The 18,558-nt window shown below is 35.5% G+C and overlaps 1 protein-coding gene across 1 annotated transcript; it reads right to left on the reverse strand.

Moving 5' to 3' along the window:
* Window positions 1-16,848: 16,848 nt before the first annotated feature.
* LOC139128186 (tripartite motif-containing protein 2-like) lies at window positions 16,849-18,294 on the reverse strand. The gene has a single exon (XM_070694020.1). It carries the CDS (start codon window positions 18,292-18,294, stop codon window positions 16,849-16,851), a length of 1,446 nt encoding a protein of 481 aa, XP_070550121.1.
* Between the last annotated feature and the right edge of the window lie 264 nt (window positions 18,295-18,558).

An 18,558-nucleotide genomic window follows, 5' to 3' on the forward strand; every position in this document is an offset into this window, starting at 1 on the left:
CATAAATCTTATTTATTGATAGAATGAACATCTACATGAACCAGTTCAACAGTAGATATAATACTTATCTATGGCCTTGTATAATCACCAAACCCATCACAAGTTGCAAAACGTCATTTCTAGCAAATTGTTCAACACAGTGTTACATGACCTAGAGCCACTATAGTGCATATCCTTATGACAAGGAGTCACCTGTGAAATTAAACGGCAAATAAAGCTTGGACATCATTCTACCCCATCACAGCGTAATGGTTGGCAATCTTTTAAGGTTTCCACAGTTTTGTCCAGGGTATATGATTTGCATCATTTGCAACATTTTCAATAGTAACAGATATATTAGGAACACATTAAGAGATTATTTCAAAGTTAAGTATTCTTAAAGATCTATTACTCTTTTTGTTAAGGTGAAGTACTACGAATTACGTCAAAATTAAGTTGTGGTGTCATTTTCTTGAAACTTTGCACAAATATTCTTGGAATTTGCGCAAGTTCAAAAATGAAATAAAAAACGGGGTCACCACGCTTGTTTCCATGGAAACGGGCGTTAAAATGGCGTCGTTAGAAATAAATAAAAGTGATATAATTCACTTAAACTAAAGAAAGCAATTATAAAACGCTTAGCAAATGAGTTAATTTTAATAAATACCTAGACTTAAGATCCATATCTATCGAATGTATAGTTTTCATGATGTTTGTGAAGAAATTTTAACATAAGTATCGATTACAAAATGACGATATCAAAATTATATCACTTCATAATTTTCGAACTTTCTTCCTGTCGCTTTGAATGGTGTCATTTTGACCAAACTTGGTGAATAAACTCCTGACATAATACCATTTAGTTTACACTTTTAATAAAAGGGTGTCACCACGCTACTTTTTACAATATCTCCAGGTGAATGGGTAATTTGCGCCATATAAATGGGAGAGAAATGTTAATTTTTCGCTCATATTGAATAAAAACCAGCTTCCTAGGGGGTCAAAATATGACAAGGTTATAGGTCACATGTATTTCTAAGACACTGGGTCAAAAAATTGGGTAAAAGCGCAATTTCAACAATGACAGGTGATGTTAAATACATGCGCTACAAAATAACCCATTTGCGGCAGACTGGAGTAAATCTGCGCAGAAACGTTCTAAAGCGTGTGCGCGTCCGAATTCGTCGCCCTTTACCTTAAGATTTAATATAATTAGTGGTTAATACTGAGTGGTTTATAAATGTGATATAAGATTCAAATGTGTAACTTTGAAATTTTCACCACACCTTTCAAATTATGTTCAATCTTGTAAAATTCAGCTGAACATTCATTCAAGAACATAAATATCAGCTGATTTTTTCCTAGAGACTATAAGAAAATTCCAATAAATATATCCTATGCTATAGTACATGAAAACCCCATGTTTTTTTAGCTTACATGTATATATATGTACAGCTGGACGGTTATTAAGAAGTATTGCATTTGTGATCAAACCATTATGTTCAGATTAATTTTTAAAATCATGTTAATTATGGCTTTCACCATTTTATCATTTTTATGTAAATTTCCACATTTTCATCATCAATTTTTATGTATATTATAATATTATCCCATATCAGCAACATTTGCAATAATTCTGCTGTGAGAAAATAATGAATGTAGAAATGAGGAAGTCTTAATCCTTTCACAACCATGGTAACTGTTTCAGCCAAAACTTGTGGTATGAAATAGTGATCTATTTACACGACATTTGGGTGAACAGGTCGACCTGTAAACCGCCATTCCCAAATACATTCATCACATATACAGCACTACATTCACTTGAATACATTCACACAAAACAGGTTTAGTACAGACTTTGCCCCTTTGTTGATGGAGTTGGTTCAGAACTTTCTTTCTCACCTTTAACATCACTTTACAAATGAAAATACTCTTTCGGAACCTAATTGTACTCCAATATCATAAAGAACTAAAATAATGATATCATGTGTAGCATACCTATAGAAACTACTATTAGTGTTTAGAGTGAAACTAATCATCAACAACTTTAACCATTGGTGCTTAATCAGGTCAAGTCAACAACTCAACTAGCCATTGAATACCTGAAGTCTACAGGGCCTGCTGTAAAATTGAAAGGTGTTTTGAAAGCTATTGTACGGCCTACCATACACACAGCAGTTTATAATTTTTTACTGAGTTGTTTCCAATTAAGTGATATTTTAGAAATTTTGAGAACGTTTTAAGGAATGCTAAGACATTTGTTGATCAGTTCATGGAGGTAGTAAATAGATAACAAAACGCGATTTTGAAGTTGGATGATGGGCTTGATGCACATACTGCAACAGTTTATAGATAGTCATAGAAATTTGACAATTACTGATAAAATTCAGGGTTGTACACGACCTTTGTACACTAGCCTGGGTCTAGTAAATTACCTGGACTAATAAAATTGGTAGATGGTAGTTAGACAAAACAATGATTTTTGACAGGTACTAATAGATAGAATAAAAAATAAATGCAAGTTTACAGTAATAATTTTTTCAGAAGCATAACTGTGAAGCATGTGACTATTGTCTAACTTCTTTAATATCACATCAATAGAGGTCAAATACTTATTTTGTTAAAAATAAATCGAAATAATTGCAGGTTGAAGAACAATTCATTCAAATGACATTACTCATCCTTACTCTGATCGCAATCTCCTGTAGTTTGGATTGTTGTTATTGTTACTAGAATTATATTGTCAAGATGCCAAAGTGACATATTTTCAAAGTACTATATTCGTAATCAATTTTAAAAATGATACCTTTCATCAAATATAATCTGATGTTGAAGATAAGATTGCTTTGATACCTGCTGTTTTATGTACATTTTATGGGCATGTAGTTACATAACATTCAAAGTAATCTGCATCCGTCTTAAAACTTTTTTTTCTAACTCAGATCTTAGTTTACGCATAAACATTTTACATTTGTCTGTCATTAACGTATTATTTGAAAGAAATCAAACTGATATTTATTTTTTATTGAAAAAAAAACAAGAAGTAAACAGTAAAAACTATGACAAAAACGTTTGTCAAATTCTTCAGGGGCATAATGGCATTGTGCAACTTCTACTTCTTTATCAAGCAAATATCAGGATAGAGACAATAGATTGCTGTACTTCCAGAGTGAATCCCACATAGAGTTATTGTGAAATTCAAATTATAGTATTATAATGTTGATAAGGTTGTGCATCTTAATGCTAAGAAATGATACAGCCTACAAGGACTATAGTTTGACGGATAATCTAGGGGTGATAGCATGTCCATTATTCTGTCAGTTTTCACCTTAAATAGACAAGTCATTAACTTTTTTTTTTGCTAAATGTCTTCATGACCCTGTGAGGGGTGAAAAATTATGCATTAGCTTTTTTACTGTATTGAATGCCGTGATCACTTGAAATTTATCAAAATTTATACGTCAGATCAGTTTTCAGCATGACAAAGGACATTATTAATTACCAGCTGTCGCTCATGAAATATTTTTGTACAATATGTCCACTTCCTTGTAATCACAGTAATTTTTATCGGACATATATCACACTATGCAGAATACAGAAACACATGATTCAGAGAGAATTTCAAATGTGCGTATAAATGATAATTTGTTCAAAAGGGAAGTGGTGAAAATCCGATATTTAAAAATAAAATGACATTCTTTTTTTACGAAAATTCAACAAGGAAGCCTCATAAAAAATTTGACACACATAGTAAACATATGATACTGGATAGAGAAACCATAGCGTACCTTAGTTATTATGGCTTAGAAGTTTCCACTGACACAAATAGGCATCTAGATCTGCTGGATGTCCAATGCAGATTGGTCCAGTGAAGCTCTGAGTAAAAGAATCGAAAAGTTTACAAATATCCCTGGCCTGGAATGTTGCTGCGCTTGCGCAGTATGTATGTAAAACTGAAATCACATGATTTACAACAAACCTATTGTGCTACGCTGTGGAAACAGTAAAGAAATGGGTCAAGAGTTCAGCCTTTGCTGACCTTTGCCTGTCGTACGATTCTTGTGTACTCAAATGACCCTTGGTAAATCATTGCTGCTAGAAGAACACCTAAAGGAACCAGTTCAACAGTAGATATTGCATTTATCTTCAGTGAAGTAGATGAGATATTATAAGGAAATTGTAAAGCAGCCAGGGTATGCAAAAAGACATTCCTGGCACTTTTTCAACACAAAGTAACGTGGCACATGCAGAGCCACTGTTCAAATTCCTACTCCCTGGTGAAAATGATGGTCATCATTGGTGAAATCTATTTACAGCAGATCTATTTTGGACACCACTTTACCTATATACCGGTATACACACACACACACACACACACACACACACACACACCACACACACACACACACACTGATTAATAAGGACTACTTACATTTATGATCCAGCTATTCTCTTCAGATTCATTTTTAAATCGTGTTTATTTATTTATTTTATTTATTTATTTATTTATTTACTTCGAGAACCAGCTCATACACCAAAAAACATACAGAAAAAAGGGGGACTGATAAACTATAAAAAACTATAAAATAACTAAATCATGATGGAAATTAAAACTGTCAGACAGAGAAAACTTTAAAAGCAGTCGGAAAACAGTCTTTCCAGAACAGGCTGCCACACATAATATATGTATTGATAGCAGCACTAATAAGAGAATTTTCACTATTCATCAGCCTCCTATAAAATTTCAAGCGTAAAGTGCGCTGTTTACTTCATAACAGTTTTACATCATTTTCATGTGAAAGTTGTCTTTGCAGCCATTTTTACCTTCTCGTGTCTATTTATAGACAGAGAAGGTATTAGAGTTGAAAACCAATATGCTGCTGTCAAGAACTTCCGTCTGTCAAGACTTCCGTCTGTCAAGATCCGTTGACGTCATGCCATTGTGATGGGTCATATCATAAACTGGTGGGGGTGTTCATGGCTCAGGTTGAGGTGTGGGAGAACGATTTGAGCTATGACAAAAATCAAAAGGGACTTAGCGGCATAGCCACAGTGTTAAGCCTTTCTCCAAGGTTTCTTAGTTGACTACAATCTATTACAGACTACTGAGCTGACGTTAGGGGTACTCACTTTGTGTTTGCTCACTCTGTGAGCGCTAGTGTTTGGTACTGAGTTGCTTGGATATCCCCTCATGGCCTCACGTGATCTGGGCCTGTTGCATAATCTGCAGAGATGATCATATGCCTCCGAGTCTGAAAACTGTCATTGTGTAAGCCTGTCGGCATTTTCCTTGCATTTTTTCTCATTTAATTTTGCAAAATATCGGCGAGTACCTCAATATTTCAAGATAACCCTTTCTTCCCAATCGTTTCCTGGAGTTTCAGAGTCATATGAACGAAAATTAGTGAAAGTTTTAGACAGGAAAATCGGACGTCGGCCATGTTCAATGTTCACAGTACAATCAGAAGTTTACGTGGAGGAATTAAACCAACAAACACAGGAGTGTTCATGATGCCCGCCCTCTAGAGGCAGACCCTCCTATATGAAGTACCACATTTGATGCTTGTGGAAAGCTTGACCACACAATGGAGCATTAAACTTTTAGAAAATGACAAACTGAATAAAAAGGTATTCAGAAAATGTCAAATACTGAGGAAAAATGCGCAAATATTCAAAATAAACAGGTTAACTGATTGGTCAGCTATAAAAAACAATGAAAATGTTTATGATCAAAAGTTTTTGAGATGCGCACATTTTAACAAATACAGAAATTATTAACATTATATTATAAGACCAAACTATTTTTTCAGGGATGGGACAGGTTGGAAATGAGGGGTGAGAGACAAAGGCACACCTATTGCTGCATGTGGATGCAGCCACACCATTTCATTTACAGCATACTTATTCACTGTGTTGTGTTCAAGTTCCATATTGTACTGACTGTCATACAAGGATAACATAAGCAAATCAAATCAAATTAGAAAAGGATCAATGCTGTTGTGTGGATTTTGCTGAACATGGCTGATATTTCGCCCTATATATTTGGTATCCAGCAAAGGCATATTTTGATGTAAAGTCAAAATTAACACTACATTGCTGACAATATATTTTACCGTTTCTGCATGAATTTTTCTTTTTTAAATTATAGTATATTAGTACTTCAAACAGATTAACAGTTATCGTGATGTCAACCCATAATTTTACATCACAAAGACTGTAATTCTGCGCAATTTTTTTTTGTTTTTCAGTCATTTTATAAATTTTGCACTGCACAAGATGATTGAACAAATTGCAATGTTTGAATTTGTAAACTCAAAGAATAAAAATCCTTTGGTCACAAATTAAATTATTTTTTGAAAAGAAATTTACTCTTAAACACTTTTAGCATATATTCTTTACACGGTCATGTATTTCAAGGAAAATATGCCTATTAAAAACAGTAATTTCTTCACTTTCAATTTTTTTTCAATACTATGACAATTATCAGCCATGAGGTTATACAAACACAAGACCAGATAAGCGTTTTTCATCATTTCCACAGGACTCTTTGGAAAATCCATTAAAAACAGTTAAAGTGACTGGAAATGATCACTTGGTATACATTTAATTTACAGATGCCAGGTTGTGTATTTCACATGCACTCAGGTCAGTAAGGAAGTGCATCATTACTATTTTGGACTGTTAATTCTTATTTCTGAATTGTTTAACTTTTTTCCACATTGAACTATCTTTAGGCAGTTTATACTGTAGCTTAGAATTTTTTTGATTGATGTATTTAATCATCTTTTGGGTTCTTTGGGTCCATATCCCACCTCATGCCCCTACATCATCAACTATTTACCAACAACTCCATGCCAACAACCAATTACCTGACCTGGCCACACATTAGAGAAGGTACAGCGTCATTGACGGTATTTTCTATATTTATGTGCTCTTCAGTTTTATGCACATTAATTAAGTGATAATATCATGTACTCTGAAAACTAAGCACCACATGCAATAATTTTATTGCGAGAACTAAAGTGTGCAAATGAGGAAGTGTTAATCCTTTCACAACCATGTTTTTGACCAAAACCCACTGTGTTCAATGATCTGTTTACATGCAATTGTGTTGAACAGGTCAACCTGTGAACCGCACTGCCCAAATACATTAATCACCTGTATACAGCACTACACTCACTTGAATACATTCACACACATAAGGTTAAGTATAGTCTCTGAAAACTCAACACCACATTGTGAGAAGAAAAAATATAAAAATAAGGAAGTCTTAATCCTATCACAACCATGGTTTCAGTCAAAACCCAATATATTCTATAGTGATCTGTTTACAGAACACTGGGGTGAACAGGTCAACCTATAAACCGCCATTCCAAAAACATTCATCTCACGCATAGCACTACATTCACTTGAATACATTCACAAACAACAGCTTAATATAGACTATGTCCTCATTGTTGCTCAGAACTTCCTTCTCGCCTTTAACATCACTTGACAATTGAAAATTCTCCTTTTCCTTTGCAGCTACTTCTATATATATAGGACTAAAATAATGATATCATTATAGCCTAGCCATGGCAGGTATCATTAATGTTTACAGCAAAACTTGGTTAATTATTTTCGTCATTTATATTTAGTCAGGTAAGTCACTTATCAGCTGACTGAATATCTCAAGTCTACAGGCCATGCTGCTGAAATGAAAGGCATTTTGAAAACATTATTATGGTAGCTACACAGAAGATAATTATTTTTGCTGTAGTGATATTTTAGTATATGTTGAGAATGTTTCACTGAAGACTTTTGTTGATCAGTCAACGGAGGCAGAAAACAGATGATTTAACATGATTCTGAAGTGTTGATGGTGGACTTAGATCAATACACATACATTTTTATACTGCAACAGTTATGGATGAGTCACATGAAATTTAGTGATTAATGATACAATTCAGGGTTTGACATGACAAAGCTTTGGTCAACTATCCGAGGTCAAGTAAATTTCAAGGAACAGTAAAAATGTTCAATGGTAGTCAGACAACATAATGAGTTTTGATAGGTATTTAGGGATGACACAACAAATAAACACAAGTTTACAGTAATATGTTTCAAATGCATATTTTTGAAGCAGTAAAGTGTGAAAATATTGTTTAATATCACAATCACATCAATAGACGTCCAATTCTTATTCTTTTGAAAATATAACAAATTACAGGTTAAACAACTACTTATTCAAATAACATTACTCAACCTTGCTGTGACTTGATTCTCCTGGGAACCATGGGTGGATATGGTTGCTATAGTTACTTGAATAATGTTGTCAAGATGCTAAGGGGATATAGTTTTCTAAGTGCCAAATTCAGGATCAATAATGAAAATTACAACATGATCAAATATAATCTAATACAGAAGATGGCACTGACAAATGCTGTCACAGTTGTACCTATATTTTGTGTGCATGTAGTTACATGCCCCTTACAAAATAGATGCTATAGAATTATGTAAAGTTCTTTACTACTATATGTGTATCTATAGAAGATCAATGGAAGTTTACAAAGTCCTGGCAACATTTTTTATAAATAGAATATACTATAGAAATTGAAAGAGTATTCTTTAGAATTCTGTAATTCGAAGTTTACATGACATTTTCATAAATGTTGGTGCCTTTGGATATGAAACCACAACCCTGACATATTGACCAAATGGACCGTCTGTATACAGTGATAAAGGCTAAATTATCATCTCCACAAACATGAATATTTTGTCCACTTTTCCTCTTCCACCTGTTGAAGTGATATTCGTGATAAGAGTTGTGATTATGGTTAGCAGTCCAAACTTTTGAAAATAATCTCCCAGATGCCTCTACATGAGCTCATACCTTTACCCATGTACCTTACCCTAACCCTTACCCAAACCAAGAATGCCCTGGGACACGTGATGTGTAGACTTTCTTCCATTGCTTAAAACAGGTTTAACTAAGGTGGTGGATGCATTATTCTTCAAATTGGAGAGATTTGAAGTATGCACAGCTCAGCCGACACAGATCATAATAAGGCCAAAGTAATTAAATTCTTTGTTCTGCATCCACTCTAAATGGGAAAAGGTACACATCTAGGCGGCTGAAAAAACTACACAAGAAAATTAACACAATGTAATTTGATTGCAGCAAATAAAAAACTGTAACAAAATTTTAGTTCAGGAAAGCTAAGCGGTTCTGTCCTAAAATTTCCTATTCAAACACAGTGTGTATGTTTTTCATGAAACCTTAAAAAACTAAGCGGATGGGGACGCAAAACAAAGAATTTAATTACTTTGGCCTAATTATTGATTTTCTTGTGCTTTAATTTGCCTTCTCAAAAAAGACTATATTGTGGCTCAAAAACCTGGAAAAATGCCTCATTATTTATTTCAGCTTTCAATGACTTCAAATTGTCAAATATAAGCTGTTCAGTGATTGGTTAGTGAAGAACATTTTGTTTAATTGGTTATTGACTGCCAATAATATGGTCTGGAGTTCATTCCATTTCCATGTGACCTGATAATGTACTTTCATCGGAATCTAGTGGAGAACATGCATAACAGACCTCCAGAAAAGAGGATTCAGAAATACAAATAAAGTTCATGTTCACAGACAAATTGCAGTAAAAATAGAAATAAGATATGTATTTTCGATTTCTTCAAAAAATTCATGGGCAGTGGCTCAAAGTGAGTTGCCAAGGGGAGATCATGATGCACTGATTTGGTTTTACATGTCTCATCGTTGGCCATGTGATCAATTTTAGCTAATTGCGATTTTGTTTTGAATGTCTGCAATGATATCAGGTTACTGTTTTGAACCAATCATTAAACTTGTTGACAGTTTTTGTTTAACGGCTGCAATAGCTTCTATCAAATTAAATAATGTAACCAAACAATCATTTTGCTGTAGAGTTTCATTATAGTGATACAGTTGACTATACATAGCATATTCCTGGTACTTTCCAGTTTATAGAAAGTGACATTCACAGACCACATATTACATTTCAAGTAATCATTACCTGCAAACTTAAAGCTGGGCAAAATCTTACATATAAAAACAATTGGACTTTCTTAGGGAGCCTCCTACTGCTTCATGAAACAACAGTTTACCGAGCCCCCTAGAATTATGTTAAAATGTAAAGTTGTCTAGTTTGGGCCCAGTAGACTTCTTCAGTCGTGCGTCCTTCTATTGTTTCTTAACTTTTATCCACCAACCTGTATGTCTTCCAAACACTCTCTTCAGTGTTCATAACCTTAATTAACCCACCTGTGTATCTTCCCAATACTCTCCGCAATATGTTTCTTAACTTTTATCCACCAACCTGTATGTCTTCCAAACACTCTCTTCAGTATTTCATATAAAACGTTATCCACCGACCTGTATGTCTTCCCAAATACTCTCAGCAGTGCTTCATAACCATTATCCACCCACCTGTATGTCTTCGCACTCGACTCTGCAATGTTTCATAACTTTTATCAACCACTTGACTCTGCAATTTTTTCATAACTTTTACCACCCACCTGTACAGTATGTCTTCCAAACACTCTGCAGTAGGCCATGTTACAGTTCTCAGATTCACAGTGATGTGTGTTGGCATCCTCTCTTTCCTTACAGATCAGACAGCGTTTCTTGCCAAGTCCAAGCAAAGCCAAACAACGTACAACACAACTTGGAAAACTGTATCTGAGTGATGTTAGTACCGGTATGCTGTGATCAGCCTGGATTGAAATATTGAGAATTGACATTGGTGTATCTGAGTTAGCTTTTGTATATTTGGGATTTTTGCATTGCGTTACTGAACTGCTTGAGTGTGTTGCTGAGAAATAAAGTAAATAAAGTAATGTCAAGTATGATTTTCAACCACAATTGTTCTTTCACCCATTATTGTCAAGCATATTGAAAAGAATCTGTGAGACAGTGAGAGATTATCATAATTGACCTTTGACCCAAAAATCGTACACCTTTAACTCGTTTACCATTTAAACCGTATATAGGTCGGGCTAGGCCTACCCTATGGTAGTCGGATAATGAACCATTTTGTATTTCAAATATCGGTAAATCGTGGGTAATTTTTTTCTCTAGTACCAAGATTTGCACGGTGACCCCCGATTTTTATTCTTGATTTTTAAAGAGAGTGGTTGAAAGATTCCATGAGGAAGGTTTTAGCAAAAGCTTAAGTCTTTCACCTTCGAGGCGCATACAACCTTAAGTCACTCCACGTCATTACATGCGTAAAACATTGTGTCGTACATTATAAAGTGATTAACCTTTGCATCTTTAATCCAGTTTGTCTCTGTAATTGTCTTCAGGATTCTCTTTTCTCTTGTTCTCTCCGACTCAACTTCCTCTTCTATTTTGACAAATTATTTTTCAGTTTTCCTGACATGTCATGTCTTTACTCTGAGACTGGAATAACAGACCAAAACAGATCTGATGGCATTTCTATACAAAAGTCAAAAGCTACATCTTAGAACGATTTTTACGATTTATTTTGCAAATTTAGACTAAACAACATCTGATTTTGGCAACATACACTAACAACTCGTCAAGAGTCCAAATTGTAAAATTGTGCCTTCTACCGTATACTGCATGATTGGCCTTAGGATGATATCTTATCACAGTTTTCCACATTATTTCTTTGACAAAATCAAATAAAGTTTTCCCAATGGCTTTGAAAGATCACCTTAGGGGTCAAAGTTCAAGGGTGAGTTTGTTACCTGTATATCTTTGATAACATCTGAAAGGGTTGATGCATTAGTTCGTAGAGTAATTTACTGTTGTTGTAGGTCAGTGATGCAGTACAGCTGATGGACCGTGAAAGCTCCCTGGCGTTGGTGAATATGTTTGTGACAGGACCTTACATAAACAAAGGGAATACTTCGATGATACAGTACATCTCATTATGGCAACCAAAGGAGATCAACGAAAAAAATGATAATAACATGTAACGATGATGATGATGATGATGATGATGGTGATAGCGAAACTGTTCATCATAGTCATCACAAATGAATGACGAAGAACAATCCAGATACGGCGACGATGATGCTGCTGCTGCTTCGGATTATGATGGTGATGTCGACAACAACGATAATGTTGATGACGGTGATCGTGATGATAGCAGTTTTGTTATAGTCGATATCATCTTACACAACTTGCTGATGACACGATGTAAATATTAACTATTCAGCCAGAGGGATTATAATGGGATTTTTATTATTAATGCTTTGGAATAATAAACTGGCTAGTAAAGGGAAAGCAACTCCAGTATAGCACTAAGAGGATCTTCACACATTGTTACTCTCTAAACATAGGTGTTTTTTTTCACTAAAAGAATTAGTTAAATCGTTAATTGTGTTGTTCGAATTCACACTGCAAGTACGAACACCGTGTAAATTTTTATACCTTGATTCAAAACAACTTACCACTCAGTAATATAGCGATAGTCATGGTGCTAAGGATATTTCTGCCATACTTGCTGAACAGATACGGGATAACCAGGATTATGGTACATCGAATCTGAGTGGATGTTGCAGAGCCTATACACTAGCCAGTTGCGCCTTCAGAGCGCCCCCTATCAGCAACTTTTCTCCATCAGTGAAAGGTAGCCAGATCAACACAGTAAAATAAAGAACTGAAAGTCGGGATGAGAGAACTACGTGTTTTGTATTTTAAAGACTTAATCGAAAATAATGTATGAGTCGCCTGACAATCAACTTCAAATCACATAGATTTTGAAAATGTCGCACTGTAACTGTGAAAAGAATAGATAACTAAAACGGCATTCACTGAAAATAAGAAAATACGAAAACAAATCAAGAGTCGTCAAGTTTCAATTAATGTAGGCGAGGAACCGTACGCTACATTATTTTAGTGCAATTTAGGGGGTGAATGCCATACATCAGAGCTTATCGGCGTGCTTGAAAACAGATTTGAAAAAAACTTACTCCAAACTAGTTTTGTTGTTAAGCTTCTACCATTTGAAGAAACTCAAGGATGAGCATCGTATCCTGAAAAAATCAACTAAAATCTCAGAAAAAGAAGATTTCTCGCCGAGAGATAGGACCTGAGAAAGGAACTACTTCGTGAACACTGACTGACACCAACCGCTGAACCAAACAGAACCCAAGCACCGCTTTAATCAATCTGTACTCATCAGCCTTGCTCCATAACAACTTCTCCAAGCGAGGAAAATAACGACGCAAAGCTTCTCTGAAACCTTCCGAGAAAAATAAAAATAAATAAATAAACTTAACATCTCTTTGCCATTAATTGACATCTCTATTTCAAGAACCGCAGTTATGCTTTGTGATATTATTACTGGGTTACTTATTTAAGAAATTGAACCGAAGGTGAACACGCTTATACTATTTTGGCATATAGCAGCATATTTTTTATTCACTTAGCATTTTTCGCATATCTATACTTTGATTTGGGAACTTCAGAATGCAATGAAAATACGTATAAGTAAAAGCATGTCATATTTAAAGCCAATCACCCGGCATGTCTACGGCCGCCGAATAACGTAATCTTAGCGTGAAATAACATGACATAAATTCAAAGTTCATGAGAAAGAACGACATAAACGATATAAAGCGGGAAAATGCAAAACGGCACCGTATGTCTACCTACTGATCTATCAGAGAACGTCTAGAAATGGAATTGTCGAAAGTATTGGTCAGAATGAGTCAAAAGTTGCGACGATAAAACATATTTGAAAGTCATTGTTAAAAAGGTCGGAGTTGGACATTACCTGTGGAACACTTCTGTAAACAACGGCTAAAAAACATTTCATTTCTCTGAGATTTCTTCAGGTTGAAAGCTAAAGAAGAACTATCAGTGATGCGTGGTTCTTCTTGTTATAAATGACACAAACACCAAACCGCGAACGTATATGGTGGAATTCAACGCGTTCAACAGTGCGTGTCAGGACCGTTTGCTAGGTAACGCGCGCAACCATTTATAGAACGCGCAAAGATCATTGGAATTCCATTGAACCATGACGTGCAAATCGAATTATTTTATCTCAGCAATGTCATGCTATAATTTTGAATAATAAAAATAACAGAGCAAACAGTGACACTGGTTCTGACCGGTATACATGACATTGTGTCTACTGTCCGTAATTTCTGTCGCAATATCCTTATTTTTGCCCGCACACTCTATATGCCCATATGCTTTGACACCTGTACTCTAATACAATATGAGTTTGTGTCCAGAGGTGCAGAGATCCCTGAACTCCTACGCAGATTACCGTCAAGTGGTGAGGTCTTCTGTTTTAGTCATGTGTCCTTCTCTGTTTATGTGGTGCGAAATAGCCATGAAAAACTACTTTGTGTTCTTCGCCGTAAAAATTGACAGCAAATCAAAAGATTATACTGTAAATATCTTTGCATTTACATTAATTGATTGATTGATAGACTGAACGAACTGTGTATTTCAAATCTACGCTATGGGGTAAAAATCAGTGCGGTGGTGTTTGCTGAATTGTGGTAAAAGTTCTCAGTAACTCAAAGTTTCACCACGATATAGGAGTTACCCTCTACCGATTCTGTTTCATAATATTATTCGATATTTCATCGTTACATCAAATGCAATCGATACATAAATCGATCTCTTCTAACTTTCAAAGAGAAAAAGTATTTCCTCCGTATTCCTTTGATGGGGTAGACAGATAACAAGGTCTGATACATCTTATTCGAATGCATATTGAGCTACTTTATGCATGGTTAGGTTTGCCAGTTTTTTAACCAAGAAGTCAAACAAAATTGTTGAGGTGAATGATTCGTCGCAACTATTCCCTTTACAACAAACAAACAAACAAACAAACAAACAACAAATCATAAATGTTAAAATCCTTTAATTCCAAGGCTTTTTCTGGCCATATTGTCTTTTCTGGTACAATTAAATTTTTTAAACATTAGTCAATTCAACGGGTTTTTTTTGAAGTCTGATTTTATATCTACTCTTGTCCACGCAAACAAAAAATACTTGACTATTGATAGAATATTTCAGAGAACATAGCACATGACAATTTAAGTGACTGAAATGTGGATTTTAAATTCCTTTCTCAGTATTATCCTTCCTGTAATAATATACATGATGAAGATATTTAAATTGCACTATGAAAGGATTTAAACAATTCTCTTTTTTTGAAACGAAACCCCGATAAAAACAAAAATATCAAAAACACTCGCAGTTTTCCGCATATATTGTAAATTGATTGTGACAAGTAAAACCCCTAATGTATCACAAAATGGAAGGTATACGATTACGATATGTAAAACAGGCAATTGAAATTGAAACAAATGTAAGACACATTAATGTTTAAACTGACTTTAGTAGACAATCCCTGACATTGGTGTACAGAGTCGTCAACTAAAACGTACAGTATCCTAAGAAGGCATCTAGCCTTCATCAAATTTATTGCATAACATCGAAATGTCATTTCTAAACTATTCTTTCTTTACACACCAAGATGACTTGTATTTAATGATTCCAAGGAAGTGCTGTCCCTCACATCACATGGCATTGGCCATGATATATTAAGTTGCGTACATTCAGCAAATTAGATAAATTGATTTATGGAGAAGCTCGAGATGTTGAAGCTCCTGTGCCTGTGTTTTTAAGTATTTTCCGTGTTGTTCTTTTCACATACTAGGATTTCTTGTTCGGAATCAAAAAATCATGAGGAAATGGCATCAAGTTTATCACCCTTGTTTGTATGTAATATCGTCATGGTGTTAATTGTTGACAATTCCATGTCATCGAAATGTCGACACTTGAACAATAACGTTATTTTCACACTGTAATATGTACTTCTTTCTTGAATAAAAATAAATTGTCAAAAGTTAGAAATCTTCTTCATTAGCTCATTAGCGTTACAAGCACGGTTTCAAAGGAAAATATTTTGGTAATGACTTTCACGTGACAATACCCAGAATATTATATATTATATTATAGCTTTGTCAATACCAGTGAATTTTGTGACGTAATACTCTCAGATTATTACTGATAATGTATCCTATTATCCAACTCTAAATGTTATCAACATCTACAAGTTAAATTCACCGACATTGACAAAACTATAAAATAATAGCAATAATGTACCCGCCCTGGCCTATAAATGGACTCAAGCAATCTTTGCACTCCATGATGTACTCGGCTCCGCCTCTACATTATGTTGTTAGAAGTTCGCTTTCGTCTAATATAGACCAAGAGGGGGTACATTATTGCTTAAATACATAAATTATATACTAGGTATTGTTTTTTATCAATGCAGTTACATTTTCTGAATGGTACCCCTAATGTTTGTTTAAATACCAAGTATTTGCCTTGCCAACACAACACGTTGCCTTTGGATAAAATATACAGTATTATTTTGACAAATACATTCCAGTCAGGAATACATTTACATTCTGTCGTCAACAATACCGTTTAGCATTACAGACACACAGAATGAATCGACAAGTTGTACACAGGGAATTTCGATAATTTTGGAGTACAACACGAAAACCGTGGAAAGTTCATAAATAGCAGTGAAGCTGTTAGACTTATAATAGTGTCAAGTAGGTTATAAGCCATAGTAACCGTGTGAAAACAATGATTACTTAATTGTAGTAAACTTGAGAATCTAAAAGAACTGAAAGTATAATAAAAATAATCTACAAAAATGTATAAAAGCAATTAACCACGAGTTGTATAGACATGTTACGGAGCAGAGCTCCTGCAGTTGAATATGTCATACGAAATACATGAAACAAGCTGACTGTTCCAAATAAACGTGAGGGAACAATTCATACTAAAATCATGAAAAATCTAGATTGAATGTGATTTGTTCAATGTATTTTAAAATGTCACTGCGCGAACACCTTGACACGATGATTGTAACTGTCGGCCACGACCACTCTGCAAGGCACATCATCTGTCAGTGCTATACCAGTGGGGGTTTTCAGTCCATCCTTGTCACAATCAATGCGGCAAACAAAATCACCGGTACTCTCAAACTTCAGCAGACACCTCGGGTGAGCCGTAACATAGAGGTGTGTATTATTGTCGATGGATATTCCTCGGGGCTTTTTCTTCCCTCGGCCCCCGCTCTTACAGTCAAACGAATTCAAGTACTTCTTGTCGGCGTTGAATACTTGGATACGATGGTTGTTACAGTCTGCTACATAAACCATTCCTGTACTTTCCACTGCAATGCCCCAGGGCAAATCGAACTCCCCTTGACCTTTACCCTTTGACCCAAATGACTCGAGGTATTTGCCATGTTTTGTGTAAACTCTGACACAATTCCCACCATAGTCTGTCACGTACACATTGCCATCCACAGGGTTAACAGCTATCCCCTGGGGATCTTGTAACTCATTTTGTCCAAAGCATCTGATTAAATGTCCATTCTCATCACTGACAACTACTTGATTATTGCTGTCATCTAAGCTGTAGTACGTATTGTCACTTGAAATCACTATGTCACACGGTCTGAAGGGATGATTGAATTGTGTGAACACCAAACTTTTCTTAAACTTGCCGTCTTTATCGGTTACTTGTAATCTGTTGTTGGCAGTGTCGGCAATGACAATGTCTTTGTCTTTGTTTATCGCCACTCCAAATGGATGTTGTAACTGTCCCTCAGCGTTTCCCTTGCTTCCAATGGTCTTCACCAAACCTCTGATGACAGGACTTTCTTGTGGTGGGTGGGTTCCTATTGTGACGGTTACCTCATATACACCATCGACTTGACGACATAGTGTAACTGTGTAAGTTCCATCTTCATTATCGGAGACGGAAAGCTCTTCTAAAGCTCCGCATGGTTTTCTTACCTTGGCTTTTACTTGTTGTTTTGGGATGACTTGTTTTCCTGATGAATCTCTTGTTGTGATCAGTAGGTCTACAGAGTTACCTTTCACCTGTTGATTTGGAATGTTTTCATCTGTACAGGTTGAGGTGCTGCCATCCGACCTTAATGATCCAAGCATTCCGATTTCATTGAACTTTTCATTTGCTTCAAACAGATCTACATTTTGTACACACGGTTTAATAAACACGCCAAGAAGTTGCCGAATGCGAGGTAATGCATTAGCTCTGGTTGACAGCAGCTGGGCAGAATTCCCGTGGTGCATCAGTGCTTCCATGTAGGTGCATGCACTCTTGATATTGGCATGCTTTAGTTCCAAGTCATCGATGTGTGTAGCTGTTTTTGCAATTTTATCTGTATAGATATGATTGAGTTCATCTATCAGTCTCTGCTCCTCTCTCTTTGTTTTCTTGATGATTTCTTCTGCTTTCATTCTCACCATCCTTTCTTCTCTGCTGTACCGCTCTGTAAGATCAATGTGTATCTGCTTAGCCAGGGTTTTGTTCTTTTCAGCTAAGAGTTCTACAAGGCCTATACTCTCTATACTCGTTGGAACCCGAGACAAGGGTCACTGCATGTGAATACTAGCTGTCATAATGTCAGAGGTCATTCTTGATCCCACAATCTTCAGCAAGCGTTTCCATTCAGGCTACAAGAAAAGAATGCTAGGTCAAAGGTCAAGCGACTGCAAATTCTTTTCAAGGAC

Source organism: Ptychodera flava, unplaced genomic scaffold, assembly GCF_041260155.1.
Source record: "Ptychodera flava strain L36383 unplaced genomic scaffold, AS_Pfla_20210202 Scaffold_45__1_contigs__length_1260105_pilon, whole genome shotgun sequence".
In the NCBI taxonomy this organism is placed as follows: Eukaryota; Metazoa; Hemichordata; class Enteropneusta; family Ptychoderidae; genus Ptychodera; species Ptychodera flava.

What these genes read in the sequence shown, in the direction of transcription:
- LOC139128186 (XM_070694020.1), bottom strand. Translation starts at nt 18,294, where the DNA reads ATGGTGAGAATGAAAGCAGAAGAAATCATCAAGAAAACAAAGAGAGAG.